This window comes from Pecten maximus, chromosome 1 (assembly GCF_902652985.1).
Source record: "Pecten maximus chromosome 1, xPecMax1.1, whole genome shotgun sequence".
Lineage (NCBI taxonomy): Eukaryota > Metazoa > Mollusca > Bivalvia > Pectinida > Pectinidae > Pecten > Pecten maximus.
In genome coordinates this window covers 4,748,177-4,766,935 of record NC_047015.1, presented here as the reverse complement: position 1 = coordinate 4,766,935, position 18,759 = coordinate 4,748,177, and the positions used below count along the sequence as shown (strand labels likewise).

The 18,759-nt window shown below is 40.3% G+C and overlaps 1 protein-coding gene across 1 annotated transcript in view; it reads left to right on the top strand.

Annotated features, from left to right (window-relative positions):
* The window catches only part of LOC117322907 (probable ATP-dependent RNA helicase DDX46), a 40,001-nt gene extending 22,383 nt beyond the window's left edge, over positions 1–17,618 (top strand). Inside the window, exons 13-19 of the mRNA XM_033877860.1 lie at positions 7,795–7,898; positions 8,423–8,585; positions 9,067–9,216; positions 10,788–11,042; positions 15,423–15,596; positions 15,841–16,032; positions 17,416–17,618. Coding sequence (XP_033733751.1) covers positions 7,795–7,898; positions 8,423–8,585; positions 9,067–9,216; positions 10,788–11,042; positions 15,423–15,596; positions 15,841–16,032; positions 17,416–17,463 — 1,086 coding nt within the window. The 3' untranslated portion in view covers positions 17,464–17,618. The remainder of the gene's footprint in view (positions 1–7,794; positions 7,899–8,422; positions 8,586–9,066; positions 9,217–10,787; positions 11,043–15,422; positions 15,597–15,840; positions 16,033–17,415) is intronic.
* The last annotated feature ends 1,141 nt before the right edge of the window (positions 17,619–18,759 follow it).

Below are 18,759 nucleotides of genomic sequence, written 5' to 3'. Positions count from 1 at the left end.
CTTATAATTTTACAATTAATTATAATACAGCAGTTTAAAACAAAGCCTGATCTACTATAAGCTTCCTTATGTCCAAATCTGTCTTCTGCAAAAATTACCATTCAGGGCATCATGAAAATTAAATGCAAAACTTGTTTTCTTATGGTTAACAAACCATACGTACTGCTTTGATGATACATGGTGATTTGCATGGGTTCATCTTGTCCATTTTGATTATTACACCATTAACTCATAATACTCATAATGCTCCTTTAGTCGTGTTGTTTTGTACCGATTTACCTACTACATGTGTATCCCCCAAGACAAAGCTTACAACAATAATCACCAAAGGTGTTGATTTCTTGGTCGGTTGGCCGGGCACCTGTCATGTTTGCTCAGGTAAGACAGGTTAACAGAATTCATTTAGTTTTTTTTTTTTTTAACTATTCTGTTGAAGTCTCAGGGGATCTATTCTAATTGCTTTTTGCACATCGTTATTCTTGATGCATGGTCCTTTCAGAAACAATATACATTTTAGACTTTGAAATGAATGACCTTGACCTTCATTCAAGGTCACAGACTAAAAGGTAGGCTAAAATCTTTTAATGACATCTTCTCATTAAGCAAGATGTCCAGAGATGTGATATTGGACCTTTACATGCTAGGATGAAGGGCTTTCATGATTGTTGAAATAAATAACCTTGACCTTTATTATAGGTCACAGGGGTCAAATATCCTAAAATCTTAAAACGGCTTCTCAAAAGCCAATATGGCCTGCAAGGAGTTGATATTCGATCTGTAGTATGCTGGGATGAAGAGCTACCAACCAAGTTTTTTCAAATAAATGACCTTGACCTACATTCAAGGTGACAGGGGTCAAATAAGCTAAATTTTTAATAAAACTTCTCCTCCACAATCCAGAGGCCCAGGGACTTTGTTTTAATGAATGACCTGGACTTTCATTAAAGGTCACAGGAGTCAAATAAGCTGAAATCTTTAAACAATGATTTCTCAATAGCCAAGAGACTCCGAAACCTGATATTAGGCCAATAGTATGCTGAAATGAAGGACCAGAAAATTGAATAAAGTGGTAATCAGCTAAATACATGCGAAAATTGCCAAAATCAACTTCAAAGTTACTGTAGAAACGGGAAAGAAACAGGCCCACTGGGCCTCTAGTTATTACTACAATAAAGAAGGATCTATTCCGTATATAGCTATGATTGGTATAAAGAGGTGATCGGTTTGGGGAAGTTGCACTTTATCAAGTTCTGCAGCTGATTATATGTAAATGGACATTCAAAGTAACAGGTAACTCTTGAAATAAAATCTGTGGTAAGCAAGGGGAGGGTTATATCTGTGTGTATGGTAATCAAGGGGAGGGTTATATCTGTGTGTATGGTAATCAAGGGGAGGGTTATATCTGTGTGTATGGTAATCAAGGGGAGGGTTATATCTGTGTGTATGGTAGTCAAGGGGAGGGTTATATCTGTATGGTAATCAAGGGGAGGGTTATATCTGTGTGTATGGTAATCAAGGGGAGGGTTATATCTGTGTGTATGGTAATCAAGGGGAGGGTTATATCTGTGTATGGTCATCAAGGGGAGGGTTATATCTGTGTATGGTAATCAAGGGGAGGGTTATATCTGTGTGTATGGTAATCAAGGGGAAGGTTATATCTGTGTATGGTAATCAAGGGGAGGGTTATATCTGTGTGTATGGTAGTCAAGGGGAGGGTTATATCTGTGTGTATGGTAATCAAGGGGAGGGTTATATCTGTGTGTATGGTAATCAAGGGGAGGGTTATATCTGTGTGTATGGTAATCAAGGGGAAGGTTATATCTGTGTATGGTAATCAAGGGGAGGGTTATATCTGTGTGTATGGTAGTCAAGGGGAGGGTTATATCTGTGTGTATGGTAATCAAGAGGAAGGTTATATCTGTGTGTATGGTAATCAAGGGGAGGGTTATATCTGTGTGTATGGTAATCAAGGGGAGGGTTATATCTGTGTGTATGGTAATCAAGGGGAGGGTTATATCTGTGTGTATGGTAATCAAGGGGAGGGTTATATCTGTGTGTATGGTAATCAAGGGGAGGGTTATATCTGTGTGTATGGTAATCAAGGGGAGGGTTATATCTGTGTGTATGGTAATCAAGGGGAGGGTTATATGTGTGTATGGTAATCAAGGGGAGGGTTATATCTGTGTGTATGGTAATCAAGGGGAGGGTTATATCTGTGTGTACGGTAATCAAGGGGAGGGTTATATCTGTGTGTATGGTAATCAGGGGAAGGTTATATCTGTGTGTATGGTAATCAAGGGGAGGGTTATGTGTGTGTATGGTAATCAAGGGGAGGGTTATATCTGTGTGTATGGTAATCAAGGGGAAGGTTATATCTGTGTATGGTAATCAAGGGGAGGGTTATATCTGTGTGTATGGTAATCAAGGGGAGGGTTATATCTGTGTGTATGGTAATCAAGGGGAGGGTTATATCTGTGTGTATGGTAATCAAGGGGAGGGTTATATCTGTGTGTACGGTAATCAAGGGGAGGGTTATGTGTGTGTATGGTAATCAAGGGGAGGGTTATATCTGTGTGTATGGTAATCAAGGGGAGGGTTATATCTGTGTGTATGGTAATCAAGGGGAGGGTTATATCTGTGTGTATGGTAATCAAGGGGAGGGTTATATCTGTGTGTATGGTAATCAAGGGGAGGGTTATATCTGTGTGTATGGTAATCAAGGGGAGGGTTATATCTGTGTGTATGGTAATCAAGGGGAGGGTTATATCTGTGTGTACGGTAATCAAGGGGAGGGTTATGTGTGTGTATGGTAATCAAGGGGAGGGTTATATCTGTGTGTATGGTAATCAAGGGGAGGGTTATATCTGTGTGTATGGTAATCAAGGGGAGGGTTATATCTGTGTGTATGGTAATCAAGGGGAAGGTTATATCTGTGTGTATGGTAATCGAGGGGAGGGTTATATCTGTGTGTATGGTAATCGAGGGGAGGGTTATATCTGTGTGTATGGTAATCAAGGGGAGGGTTATATCTGTGTGTATGGTAATCAAGGGAGGGTTATATCTGTGTATGGTAATCAAGGGGAGGGTTATATCTGTGTGTATGGTAATCAAGGGGAGGGTTATATCTGTGTGTATGGTAATCAAGGGGAGGGTTATATCTGTGTGTATGGTAATCAAGGGGAAGGTTATATCTGTGTATGGTAATCAAGGGGAGGGTTATATCTGTGTGTATGGTAGTCAAGGGGAGGGTTATATCTGTGTGTATGGTAATCAAGAGGAAGGTTATATCTGTGTGTATGGTAATCAAGGGGAGGGTTATATCTGTGTGTATGGTAATCAAGGGGAGGGTTATATCTGTGTGTATGGTAATCAAGGGGAGGGTTATATCTGTGTGTATGGTAATCAAGGGGAGGGTTATATCTGTGTATGGTAATCAAGGGGAGGGTTATATCTGTGTATGGTAATCAAGGGGAGGGTTATATCTGTGTGTATGGTAATCAAGGGGAGGGTTATATCTGTGTGTACGGTAATCAAGGGGAGGGTTATATCTGTGTGTATGGTAATCAAGGGAAGGGTTATATCTGTGTATGGTAATCAAAGGGAGGGTTATATCTGTGTGTATGGTAATCAAGGGGAGGGTTATATCTGTGTGTATGGTAATCAAGGGGAGGGTTATATCTGTGTGTATGGTAATCAAGGGGAGGGTTATATCTGTGTGTATGGTAATCAAGGGGAGGGTTATATCTGTGTGTATGGTAATCAAGGGGAGGGTTATATCTGTGTGTATGGTAATCAAGGGGAGGGTTATATCTGTGTGTATGGTAATCAGGGGAAGGTTATATCTGTGTGTATGGTAATCAAGGGGAGGGTTATGTGTGTGTATGGTAATCAAGGGGAGGGTTATATCTGTGTGTATGGTAATCAAGGGGAAGGTTGTATCTGTATGGTAATCAAGGGGAGGGTTATATCTGTGTGTATGGTAATCAAGGGGAGGGTTATATCTGTGTGTATGGTAATCAAGGGGAGGGTTATATCTGTGTGTATGGTAATCAAGGGGAGGGTTATATCTGTGTGTATGGTAATCAAGGGGAGGGTTATATCTGTGTGTATGGTAATCAAGGGGAGGGTTATATCTGTGTGTATGGTAATCAAGGGGAGGGTTATATCTGTGTGTATGGTAATCAAGGGGAGGGTTATATCTGTGTGTACGGTAATCAAGGGGAGGGTTATATCTGTGTGTATGGTAATCAGGGGAAGGTTATATCTGTGTGTATGGTAATCAAGGGGAGGGTTATGTGTGTGTATGGTAATCAAGGGGAGGGTTATATCTGTGTGTATGGTAATCAAGGGGAAGGTTATATCTGTGTATGGTAATCAAGGGGAGGGTTATATCTGTGTGTATGGTAATCAAGGGGAGGGTTATATCTGTGTGTATGGTAATCAAGGGGAGGGTTATATCTGTGTGTATGGTAATCAAGGGGAAGGTTATATCTGTGTGTATGGTAATCGAGGGGAGGGTTATATCTGTGTGTATGGTAATCGAGGGGAGGGTTATATCTGTGTGTATGGTAATCAAGGGGAGGGTTATATCTGTGTGTATGGTAATCAAGGGGAGGGTTATATCTGTGTATGGTAATCAAGGGGAGGGTTATATCTGTGTATGGTAATCAAGGGGAGGGTTATATCTGTGTGTATGGTAATCAAGGGGAGGGTTATATCTGTGTGTATGGTAATCAAGGGGAGGGTTATATCTGTGTGTACGGTAATCAAGGGGAGGGTTATATCTGTGTGTATGGTAATCAGGGGAAGGTTATATCTGTGTGTATGGTAATCAAGGGGAGGGTTATGTGTGTGTATGGTAATCAAGGGGAGGGTTATATCTGTGTGTATGGTAATCAAGGGGAAGGTTATATCTGTGTATGGTAATCAAGGGGAGGGTTATATCTGTGTGTATGGTAATCAAGGGGAGGGTTATATCTGTGTGTATGGTAATCAAGGGGAGGGTTATATCTGTGTGTATGGTAATCAAGGGGAAGGTTATATCTGTGTGTATGGTAATCGAGGGGAGGGTTATATCTGTGTGTATGGTAATCGAGGGGAGGGTTATATCTGTGTGTATGGTAATCAAGGGAGGGTTATATCTGTGTATGGTAATCAAGGGAAGGGTTATATCTGTGTGTATGGTAATCAAGGGGAGGGTTATATCTGTGTGTATGGTAATCAAGGGGAGGGTTATATCTGTGTGTATGGTAATCAAGGGGAAGGTTATATCTGTGTATGGTAATCAAGGGGAGGGTTATATCTGTGTGTATGGTAGTCAAGGGGAGGGTTATATCTGTGTGTATGGTAATCAAGAGGAAGGTTATATCTGTGTGTATGGTAATCAAGGGGAGGGTTATATCTGTGTGTATGGTAATCAAGGGGAGGGTTATATCTGTGTGTATGGTAATCAAGGGGAGGGTTATATCTGTGTGTATGGTAATCAAGGGGAGGGTTATATCTGTGTATGGTAATCAAGGGGAGGGTTATATCTGTGTATGGTAATCAAGGGGAGGGTTATATCTGTGTGTATGGTAATCAAGGGGAGGGTTATATCTGTGTGTACGGTAATCAAGGGGAGGGTTATATCTGTGTGTATGGTAATCAAGGGAAGGGTTATATCTGTGTATGGTAATCAAAGGGAGGGTTATATCTGTGTGTATGGTAATCAAGGGGAGGGTTATATCTGTGTGTATGGTAATCAAGGGGAGGGTTATATCTGTGTGTATGGTAATCAAGGGGAGGGTTATATCTGTGTGTATGGTAATCAAGGGGAGGGTTATATCTGTGTGTATGGTAATCAAGGGGAGGGTTATATCTGTGTGTATGGTAATCAAGGGGAGGGTTATATCTGTGTGTATGGTAATCAGGGGAAGGTTATATCTGTGTGTATGGTAATCAAGGGGAGGGTTATGTGTGTGTATGGTAATCAAGGGGAGGGTTATATCTGTGTGTATGGTAATCAAGGGGAAGGTTATATCTGTGTATGGTAATCAAGGGGAGGGTTATATCTGTGTGTATGGTAATCAAGGGGAGGGTTGTATCTGTGTATGGTAATCAAGGGGAGGGTTATATCTGTGTGTATGGTAATCAAGGGGAGGGTTATATCTGTGTGTATGGTAATCAAGGGGAAGGTTATATCTGTGTGTATGGTAATCGAGGGGAGGGTTATATCTGTGTGTATGGTAATCGAGGGGAGGGTTATATCTGTGTGTATGGTAATCAAGGGGAAGGTTATATCTGTGTGTATGGTAATCAAGGGGAGGGTTATATCTGTGTGTATGGTAATCAAGGGAGGGTTATATCTGTGTATGGTAATCAAGGGGAGGGTTATATCTGTGTGTATGGTAATCAAGGGGAGGGTTATATCTGTGTATGGTAATCAAGGGGAGGGTTATATCTGTGCGTACGGTAATCAAGGGAAGGGTTATATCTGTGTGTATGGTAATCAGGGGGAGGGTTATATCTGTGTGTATGGTAATCAAGGGGAAGGTTATATCTGTGTGTATGGTAATCAAGGGGAGGGTTATATCTTTGTGTATGGTAATCAAGGGGAGGGTTATATCTGTGTGTATGGTAATCAAGGGGAGGGTTATATCTGTGTGTATGGTAATCAAGGGGAGGGTTATATCTGTGTGTATGGTAATCAGGGGAAGGTTATATTTGTGTGTATGGTAATCAAGGGGAGGGTTATATCTGTGTATGGTAATCAAGGGGAGGGTTATATCTGTGTATGGTAATCAAGGGGAGGGTTATATCTGTGTATGGTAATCAAGGGGAGGGTTATATCTGTGTGTATGGTAATCAAGGGGAGGGTTATATCTGTGTGTATGGTAATCAAGGGGAGGGTTATATCTGTGTGTATGGTAATCAAGGGGAGGGTTATATCTGTGTGTATGGTAATCGAGGGGAGGGTTATATCTGTGTGTATGGTAATTGAGGGGAGGGTTATATCTGTGTGTATGGTAATCAAGGGGAGGGTTATATCTGTGTGTATGGTAATCAAGGGGAGGGTTATATCTGTGTGTATGGTAATCAAGGGGAGGGTTATATCTGTGTGTATGGTAATCGAGGGGAGGGTTATATCTGTGTGTATGGTAATTGAGGGGAGGGTTATATCTGTGTGTATGGTAATCAAGGGGAGGGTTATATCTGTGTGTATGGTAATCAAGGGGAGGGTTATATCTGTGTGTATGGTAATCAAGGGGAGGGTTATATCTGTGTGTATGGTAATCAAGGGGAAGGTTATATCTGTGTGTATGGTAATCAAGGGGAGGGTTATATCTGTGTGTATGGTAATCAAGGGGAGGGTTATATCTGTGTGTATGGTAATTGAGGGGAGGGTTATATCTGTGTGTATGGTAATCAAGGGGAGGGTTATATCTGTGTGTATGGTAATCAAGGGGAGGGTTATAGCTGTGAATGGTAATCAAGGGGAGGGTTATAGCTGTGTATGGTAATCAAGGGGAGGGTTATATTTGTTTGTATGGTAATCAAGGGGAGGGTTATATCTGTGTATGGTAATCAAGGGGAGGGTTATATCTGTATGGTAATCAAGGGGAGGGTTATATCTGTGTATATGGTAATCAAGGGGAAGGTTATATCTGTGTGTATGGTAATCAAGGGGAGGGTTATATCTGTGTATATGGTAATCAAGGGGAAGGTTATATCTGTTTAAGTCAAACTGCTGTTTTTGTCTGTATTCTGGAATCTGTATAACATCATGTGTGCAGTTTGATTATTGATCTATTTTAGGTAGCAACGTCTGTAGCAGCTCGAGGTTTGGATGTACGTCACTTGATCCTGGTAGTTAATTACGACTGTACCAACCACTACGAGGACTATGTACATAGATGTGGGTAAGTTGTTACCATCACTGTAGAACAACAGTTGTCTCCTAAATCATGTCTAAATTCATTACAATGGTGATATTACACACCTCATTATGTATAGTATTTCCACTGTCAGAATTATACCGATTATATCATCAATTTATACCTGAAATTAAATGAAAATCAAATGAGATTTAAGTCTCATGACTATTATAAGCTCTGAGGGTATTGTAGACATACTTGTGTTGGGTACTCAAATTTTAGTTTACGAAACCAAATTAAAAGGATTAGTGCAATAATGATTTAGAGGAATGATTAAAAAAAAATCACTACTATAGGTTGAATTCTGATATATCTACGTTTACAATATTTATTATAAAAGACTAAATTAACTGGTGTAATTTATATCCACGAATACATGTATCACAATGTGATGTTTGTGTAAAACCTTCAGTTTTAAGATCAAGTAATACCCAACTACTAATATTCGATATTAATATCAAGTAATACCCAACTACTAATATTCGATACATGTATGTTGTTGTAAAAAGCCGAACAGGAAGAGCAGGTAACAGGGGCTTTGCTTACACCTTCATCACACCTGAGCAGGAGCGGTATGCAGGAGACATCCTGAAGGCCCTAGAGATGTCTGGAGCTAATGTACCTGGAGACCTTGAACGCCTGTGGAATGAGTACAAGGAAAGAGCCAAGGCTGTAAGTAGTTTGTTTACCAGCGCTGAAACTAATTTTGTTTAAGGACTTTGTTTACCAGCGCTGAAACTAATTTTGTTTAAGGCATTGCATGAACTTGTGACTTTTATTTCTCAATATCTAAGAGGCCCAGGATTATGATATTAGGTCAGTGCTGGGCTGGAGGTCTCTCAAGGTTGATCAGATGAATGACCATGACCTACATTTGCTGGACCAACTTCGTCAAACTTTTACTCATAGTAAAATATCATCTAATGTTTGATATTTAGCAGTGTTTTTCCTGAACGGCATTGTGATTACACAATTCTTTTCATCTTTGTTGCCTCTATCTATTTCATAATGAAATTATTAGTACGTAAATCTTTACAGTTTAAACATTTTGCAGTCATCGAGCAATACAGGTCCGGTATGAAAACTGTTCAATCAAGTGAAAGCTGATCAAAATTAGAATCAAATGTATAGCTGGAGTATTTTGATTTTACAGGAGGGACGTACTGTGAAGAGCTCTAGTGGGTTCAAAGGTAAAGGGTTCAAGTTTGATGAGACTGAGGCCCATTTAGCTGATGAGAGAAAGAAAGCACAAAAGGCAGCTCTTGGTCTCCAGGATTCTGATGATGAGGATTCCAGTTTGGATGTAAGCTTTTACACCATAAGCCTTCTATTTATGGTTTATTCACTGTAAATGACTAATGAACTATGTATCAATATACATACAAATAAAACTAATACCATTGTTCAGACATTCCAAAGCACTGTTGATATTCTACCTATATTACACTCTATGTTTCCCCCAGATACCGTGTTGATATTCTACCTATATTACACTCTATGTTTCCCCCAGATACCGTGTTGATATTCTACCTATATTACACTCTGTTTCCCCCCAGATACCATGTTGATATTCTACCTATATTACACTCTATGTTTCCCCACAGATACCATGTTGATATTCTACCTATATTACACTCTATGTTTCCCCCCAGATACCATGTTGATATTCTACCTATATTACACTCTATGTTTCCCCACAGATACCATGTTGATATTCTACCTATATTACACTCTATGTTTCCCCCAGATACCATGTTGATATTCTACCTATATTACACTCTATGTTTCCCCCCAGATACCATGTTGATATTCTACCTATATTACACTCTATGTTTCCCCCCAGATACCGTGTTGATATTCTACCTATATTACACTCTATGTTTCCCCCCAGATACTGTGTTGATATTCTACCTATATTACACTCTATGTTTCCCCCAGATACCATGTTGATATTCTACCTATATTACACTCTATGTTTCCCCCAGATACTGTGTTGATATTCTACCTATATTACACTCTATGTTTCCCCCAGATACTGTGTTGATATTCTACCTATATTACACTCTATGTTTCCCCCCAGATACTGTGTTGATATTCTACCTATATTACACTCTATGTTTCCCCCAGATACCATGTTGATATTCTACCTATATTACACTCTATGTTTCCCCCAGATACCATGTTGATATTCTACCTATATTACACTCTATGTTTCCCCCAGATACTGTGTTGATATTCTACCTATATTACACTCTATGTTTCCCCCCAGATACTGTGTTGATATTCTACCTATATTACACTCTATGTTTCCCCCAGATACCATGTTGATATTCTACCTATATTACACTCTATGTTTCCCCCAGATACCATGTTGATATTCTACCTATATTACACTCTGTTTCCCCCCAGATACCATGTTGATATTCTACCTATATTACACTCTATGTTTCCCCCAGATACTGTGTTGATATTCTACCTATATTACACTCTATGTTTCCCCACAGATACTGTGTTGATATTCTACCTATATTACACTCTGTTTCCCCCCAGATACCATGTTGATATTCTACCTATATTACACTCTATGTTTCCCCCAGATACTGTGTTGATATTCTACCTATATTACACTCTGTTTCCCCCCCAGATACTGTGTTGATATTCTACCTATATTACACTCTGTTTCCCCCCAGATACCGTGTTGATATTCTACCTATATTACACTCTATGTTTCCCCCCAGATACCGTGTTGATATTCTACCTATATTACACTCTATGTTTCCCCCAGATACCGTGTTGATATTCTACCTATATTACACTCTATGTTTCCCCCAGATACCGTGTTGATATTCTACCTATATTACACTCTATGACCAGATTGACCAGCAGATTGAAGACATGTTTGCAAGTGTAAAGCGAGTAACTGATGTCGCAAAGCCAATAGTACCGGCCCAGACACCACAACCACAGGCTTTGGCACCAACAGTCTCCAACCAGCAGAAGCTGGAGCTGGCTAAACGCCTGGCAGCAAAGATCAACATGCAGAAGAAGATAGGACCAGATGCCCAGGACATCACCCAACAGGCTGCCAAGTCTATCATGACTGGGGACGGAGCAGCACCACAAGTGGCTGTAAGTCTTCATCCAATCTGTTACAGATTAGTGAACCTTAGAAAAATTTTCACAAAAGCACAATCACTTTATCAATGTGGGATACACCAATAAAAACGACATATTCTGTAAGGGAGATAACCAAGATATATATTGTGCATGTAACATCTCATAGAAACTTTTACCATGATCCTACAGATACCAGTCAGTTTTAGGCTATCCACTGGTACATGTATTAATGGTGGGTATCCACATATATTAACGGTGCGTATCCACCGGTACATGTATTAACGGTGAGTATCCACCGGTACACGTATTAACGGCGGTACATGTATTAACGGTGGGTATCCACCGGTACATGTATTAACGGTGGGTATCCACCGGTACAGGTATTAACGGTGGGTATCCACCGGTACATGTATTAACGGTGGGTATCCACCGGTACAGGTATTAACGGTGGGTATCCACCGGTACATGTATTAACGGTGGGTATCCACCGGTACAGGTATTAACGGTGGGTATCCACCGGTACAGGTATTAACGGTGGGTATCCACCGGTACATGTATTAACGGTGAGTATCCACCGGTATACGTATTAACGGCGGTACATGTATTAACGGTGGGTATCCACCGGTACATGTATTAACGGTGGGTATCCACCGGTACATGTATTAACGGTGGGTATCCACTGGTACATGTATTAACGGTGGGTATTCACCGGTACATGTATTAACGGTGGGTATCCACTGGTACATGTATTAACGGTGGGTATCCACTGGTACATGTATTAACGGTGACTATCCACCGGTACATGTATTAACGGTGGGTATCCACTGGTACATGTATTAACAGTGGGTATCCACATGTATTAACGGTGGGTATCCACCGGTTCATGTATTAACGTGGGTATCCACCGGTACATGTATTGACGGTGGCTATCCACATGTATTAACGGTGGGTATCCACCGGTACATGTATTAACGGTGGCTATCCACTGGTACATGTATTAACAGTGGGTATCCACATGTATTAACAGGTGGTATCCACCGGTACATGTATTAACGGTGGGTATCCACCGGTACATGTATTAATGTTGAGTATCCACCGGTACATGTATTAACGGTGGGTATCCACCGGTACATGTATTAACAGGTGGTATCCACCGGTACATGTATTAACGGTGGGTATCCACCGGTACATGTATTAATGTTGAGTATCCACCGGTACACGTATTAACGGTGGGTATCCACCGGTACACGTATTAACGGTGGGTATCCACCGATACACGTATTAACGGTGGGTATCTACCGGTACGTACATGTATTAATGTTGAGTATCCACCGGTACATGTATTAATGGTGGGGAACTACAGACTTGCACCCTTTGATATGGACATCTTTCATTTTCTCTCTTACCTACAAAGGCTAAGTGTCACATACAAAAATTGGGTCATCTATAAACCAACTTTTTTCAGAGAAGGCCACATTCTCCGTGACCTGTTTTTGTTCAGAGACGTCACATTCTCCACGACATGTATTTGTTCAGAGACGGTCACATTCTCCACGACATGTATTTATTCAGAGACGTCACATTCTCCACGACATGTATTTATTTAGAGATGGTCACATTCTCCACGACATGTATTTATTTAGAGACGGTCACATTCTCCACGACATGTATTTATTTATAGACGGTCACATTCTCCACAACATGTCTTTATTCAGAGAAGGTCACATTCTCCACAACATGTCTTTATTCAGAGACGGTCACATTCTCCACGACATGTATTTATTTAGAGACAGTCACATTCTCCACGACATGTCTTTATTTAGAGACCGTCACATTCTCCACGACATGTATTTATTCAGAGACGTCACATTCTCCACGACATGTATTTATTCAGAGACGGTCACATTCTCCACAACATGTCTTTATTTAGAGACGGTCACATTCTCCACAACATGTCTTTATTCAGAGACGGTCACATTCTCCACGACATGTCTTTATTTAGAGATGGTCATTCTCCACGACATGTCTTTATTCAGAGACGGTCACATTCTCCACGACATGTCTTTATTTAGAGATGGTCACATTCTCCACAACATGTATTTATTTAGAGACGGTCATATTCTCCACAACATGTATTTATTTAGAGACGGTCACATTCTCCACAACATGTATATTTATTTAGAGACAGTCACATTCTCCACAACATGTATATTTATTTAGAGACGGTCACATTCTCCACAACATGTATATTTATTTAGAGACAGTCACATTCTCCACGACATGTATTTATTTAGAGACCGTCACATTCTCCATGACATGTATTTATTTAGAGACGGTCACATTCTCCACGACATGTATTTATTTAGAGACGGTCACATTCTCCATGACATGTATTTATTTAGAGATGGTCACATTCTCCACGACATGTATTTATTTAGAGACGGTCACATTCTCCACGACATGTATTTATTTAGAGACGGTCACATTCTCCATGACATGTATTTATTTAGAGACGGTCACATTCTCCACAACATGTATATTTATTTAGAGACGGTCACATTCTCCACGACATGTATTTATTTAGAGACGGTCACATTCTCCACGACATGTATTTATTTAGAGACGGTCACATTCTCCACAACATGTCTTTATTCAGAGACGGTCACATTCTCCACGACATGTATTTATTCAGAGACGGTCACATTCTCCACGACATGTATTTATTTAGAGACGGTCACATTCTCCACAACATGTCTTTATTCAGAGACGGTCACATTCTCCACGACATGTATTTATTCAGAGACGGTCACATTCTCCACGACATGTATTTATTTAGAGATGGTCACATTCTCCACAACATGTATTTATTTAGAGACGGTCATATTCTCCACAACATGTATTTATTTAGAGACGGTCACATTCTCCACAACATGTATATTTATTTAGAGACGGTCACATTCTCCACAACATGTCTTTATTCAGAGACGGTCACATTCTCCACGACATGTCTTTATTTAGAGATGGTCATTCTCCACGACATGTCTTTATTCAGAGACGGTCACATTCTCCACGACATGTATTTATTTAGAGATGGTCACATTCTCCACGACATGTATTTATTTAGAGACGGTCACATTCTCCACGACATGTCTTTATTTAGAGATGGTCACATTCTCCACAACATGTATTTATTTAGAGACGGTCATATTCTCCACAACATGTATTTATTTAGAGACGGTCACATTCTCCACAACATGTATATTTATTTAGAGACGGTCACATTCTCCACAACATGTATATTTATTTAGAGACGGTCACATTCTCCACAACATGTATATTTATTTAGAGACAGTCACATTCTCCACGACATGTATTTATTTAGAGACCGTCACATTCTCCATGACATGTATTTATTTAGAGACGGTCACATTCTCCACGACATGTATTTATTTAGAGACGGTCACATTCTCCATGACATGTATTTATTTAGAGACGGTCACATTCTCCACGACATGTATTTATTTAGAGACGGTCACATTCTCCACGACATGTATTTATTTAGAGACGGTCACATTCTCCATGACATGTATTTATTTAGAGACGGTCACATTCTCCACAACATGTATATTTATTTAGAGACGGTCACATTCTCCACGACATGTATTTATTTAGAGACGGTCACATTCTCCACGACATGTATTTATTTAGAGACGGTCACATTCTCCACAACATGTCTTTATTCAGAGACGGTCACATTCTCCACGACATGTATTTATTCAGAGACGGTCACATTCTCCACGACATGTATTTATTTAGAGACGGTCACATTCTCCACAACATGTCTTTATTCAGAGACGGTCACATTCTCCACGACATGTATTTATTCAGAGACGGTCACATTCTCCACGACATGTATTTATTTAGAGACGGTCACATTCTCCACAACATGTATTTATTTAGAGACGGTCACATTCTCCACGACATGTATTTATTTAGAGACGGTCACATTCTCCACGACATGTATTTATTTAGAGACGGTCACATTCTCCACAACATGTCTTTGTTCAGAGATGTCACATTCTCCACGACATGTATTTATTTAGAGACGGTCACATTCTCTACAACATGTATTTATTTAGAGACGGTCACATTCTCCACGACATGTATTTGTTCAGAGTCGTCACATGCTGTCATAAGCTATTGCACTACCACATTCAGTACAAAGTGATGGGTTTCCCTTTCTTTGGTCGCATGAGATAAAATGGGGATAGAGGATTGCTTGCAATACATTTTCTGCATATTTAATTAAAGAATGTGCATCATTTCGAAGATTTTAACTCCTCAAGTATGATAGAATTGACGATGTTGATTGGTCTTATTTACTATTTAAAGTCAAAGACGATAGCAGAGCAAATGGCAGAGAAGATCAATGCCAAGCTTGGCTACCGACCACAGACGGAGGATGACGATGGCGCAGACAGTAATGCAGAGACTTTCAAACGTTATGAGGAGGAGCTGGAGATCAATGACTTCCCACAGACAGCACGCTGGAAGGTCACATCAAAGGTCAGCCTCAATCTGAATACTAGCAAATCATTTTGGCATAATCAGAAAGTTTTGATGTTGCTGAAACACTCTGTATGGAAGAGAAATTTGTTGCCAATATTGATAAATCAACCATTTTTTGGGGTATAGGCAGAGTTTTGAGTTGTTTTGCTTGCACAATAGTACATAATAGATCTTTGGTCAGTTCAGTGTATCTTTAAGTGTAAACTTTGATTTAGTACAATGTAATATATTTTTTTAACAGGAGGCACTTGCCCAGATCTGTGAGTACTCAGAGGCTGGAATAACAGTGAGAGGGACATACTTCTTACCTGGTAAAGAGGTGAAGGAAGGAGAGAGGAAACTGTACCTGGCTATAGAGGCCACCAGTGATATGGCCATACAGAAGGCCAAGAAAGAGATCACGCGTCTCATCAAGGAGGAGCTCATCAGACTGGTAAGACTCTACTGTATTCTCTCACACAGCAGTGAGGTAGGTTCTCATCAGATTGGTAGGGAGTCTACTGTAGTCTCTCACACAGCAGTGAGATAGGTTCTCATCAGATTGGTAGGGAGTCTACTGTAGTCTCTCACACAGCAGTGAGGTAGGTTCTCATCAGATTGGTAAGACTCTACTGTAGTCTCTCACACATCTATTTGGTAGGCTCTCATCAGATTGGTAGGGAGTCTACTGTAGTCTCTCACACAGTAGTGAGTTAGGTTCTCATCAGATTGGTATAGAGTCTACTGTAGTCTCACAGCAGTGAGGTAGGTTCTCATCAGATTGGTAGGGAGTCTACTGTAGTCTGTCACACATCAGTGAGGTAGGTTCTCATCAGATTGGTAGGAAGTCTACTGTAGTCTCTCACACAGCAGTGAGGTAGGTTCTCATCAGATTGGTAGGGAGTCTACTGTAGTCTCTCACACAGCAGTGAGGTAGGTTCTCATCAGATTGGTAGGGAGTCTACTGTAGTCTGTCACACATCAGTGAGGTAGGTTCTCATCAGATTGGTAGGAAGTCTACTGTAGTCTCTCACACAGCAGTGAGGTAGGTTCTCATCAGATTGGTATGGAGTCTACTGTAGTCTCTCACAGTAGTGAGGTAGGTTCTCATCAGATTGGTAGGGAGTCTACTGTAGTCTCTCACACAGCAGTGAGGTAGGTTCTCATCAGATTGGTATGGAGTCTACTGTAGTCTCTCACACATCAGTGAGGTAGGTTCTCATCAGATTGGTATGGAGTCTACTGTAGTCTCACACAGCAGTTAGTTAGGTTCTCATCAGATTGGTAGGGAGTCTACTGTAGTCTCACACAGCAGTGAGGTAGGTTCTCATCAGATTGGTAGGGAGTCTACTGTAGTCTCACACAGCAGTGAGGTAGGTTCTCATCAGATTGGTAGGGAGTCTACTGTAGTCTCTCACAGCAGTGAGGTAGGTTCTCTTAAGATTTGTAGGGATTCCACTGTAGTCTCTCACAGCAGAGGTATGTTCTCATCAGATTTGTAAGGAGTCTACTGTAGTGAAAAAGGAAGTACATGTACTGTTGGTTTTTTTTTTTTTTTTAATTTTCATGGATTTCGGGCCTGAAATTATTATTTCTAGCCCTCCTTCTCTGGGTCGTGAGTTTGAAACCGTTGTTCGCAGTTGCCTGGTACTGTCTGTAGGAAGTGGTTTTTCTTTGGGTACTCCAGCTTTCCTCCACCTCCAAAACCTAGCACATCCTTAAATGACCATAGCTGTTAATATGACTTAAAGCAAAATAAACCGAACCAAATATAGAATTATCTCAGGATTAGATGGTTTACTATGATTTAAAGCATTATTTTACTTTTATTTTACAGCAAACATCATACCAACCAATGAACAAGGGACGGTACAAGGTTGTATAGAGCGAAGACTACCTACCTTAGATTGCTTGTGGACGTCGGCTGTCGGTTGATACCCCTGACTACCTACCTTAGATTGTTTGTGGACGTCAGTTGACACCCCAGACTACCTACCTTAGATTGTTTGTGGACGTCGGTTGACACCCCAGACTACCTACCTTAGATGTTGAATTGTTTGTGGACGTTAGTCGATGCCCCAGACTACCTACCTTAGATTGTTTGTGGACGTCGGTTGACACCCCAGACTACCTACCTTAAATTGTTTGTGGACGTCGGTTGACGTCCCAGACTACCTACCTTAGATGTCCGATTGTTTGTGGACGTCGGTTGACGCCCCAGACTACCTACTTTAGATTGTTTGTAGACGTCGGTTGACGCCCCAGATGTTGGGACGGTTACAACATGCCAGTCATGGATGGAAAAAATTTGGTTAAGTCAGTAGTGTCTGGGACATGATTTTCATGTAAAATTAGTAAAAAGTTAACCTGATGTACAACACTAGTGTGTACCAGTATAAAGACCAAGTATGTTTTAAATAATACCCAGTCAATTTGAATTCAATGAATGTTGAGGCTTGTGTGATTTAATACACTGTTGTCATTAAAGAGAGGATTTTACACTAAATGTTGTTTTCCTTCACAATAAAGCTGGGATACTGTGTGACCCACAGTTGAAGTCACCTTGCTATGTCTGAACATATTAAGGGGGAATGAGATCAAATACAAGAGTTCCTAGAGGGATCTTGGCACCCATCATTGAATGATCTTTATTGGGTTCTATGTTACACTGATATTCTCTCTTCTTTCCTTTTTTCTCTTACTAATTCTATAACATGAACAAGTAGAACCTATATGTAAAGTTTGACAAACATCCCTCCAGTACTTTTCAAGTAATAGTGATAACAAATTTCAATTCTCGAAATCCAAGATGGCCGCCTGTCGGCCCTTTTGTTTTTCTGATCAAAAATCTTAATTCACATGGTGCAGCTAGGGACCAACAGGAACATACACATGAATTTTGAGGAATATCCCTCCAATTCTTTTCGAGATATGGCAATAACTAACTTCAATTATCAAAATCCAAGATAGCCATCTGTTGGTCATTTTGTTTTTCTGACCAAAATTTCAAATTCAAATAGCATAAACTAGGGACCAAGGGGAACCTACACATGAAGTTTGAAGAATATCCCTCCAGTACTTTTCAATAAATGATAACAAGGACTGTTTACAGACAGAAGGACCACAGACGAAGGGCGATTTGTATAAATCAGTTGGTGGACTAATAACACTAAACTCAAAG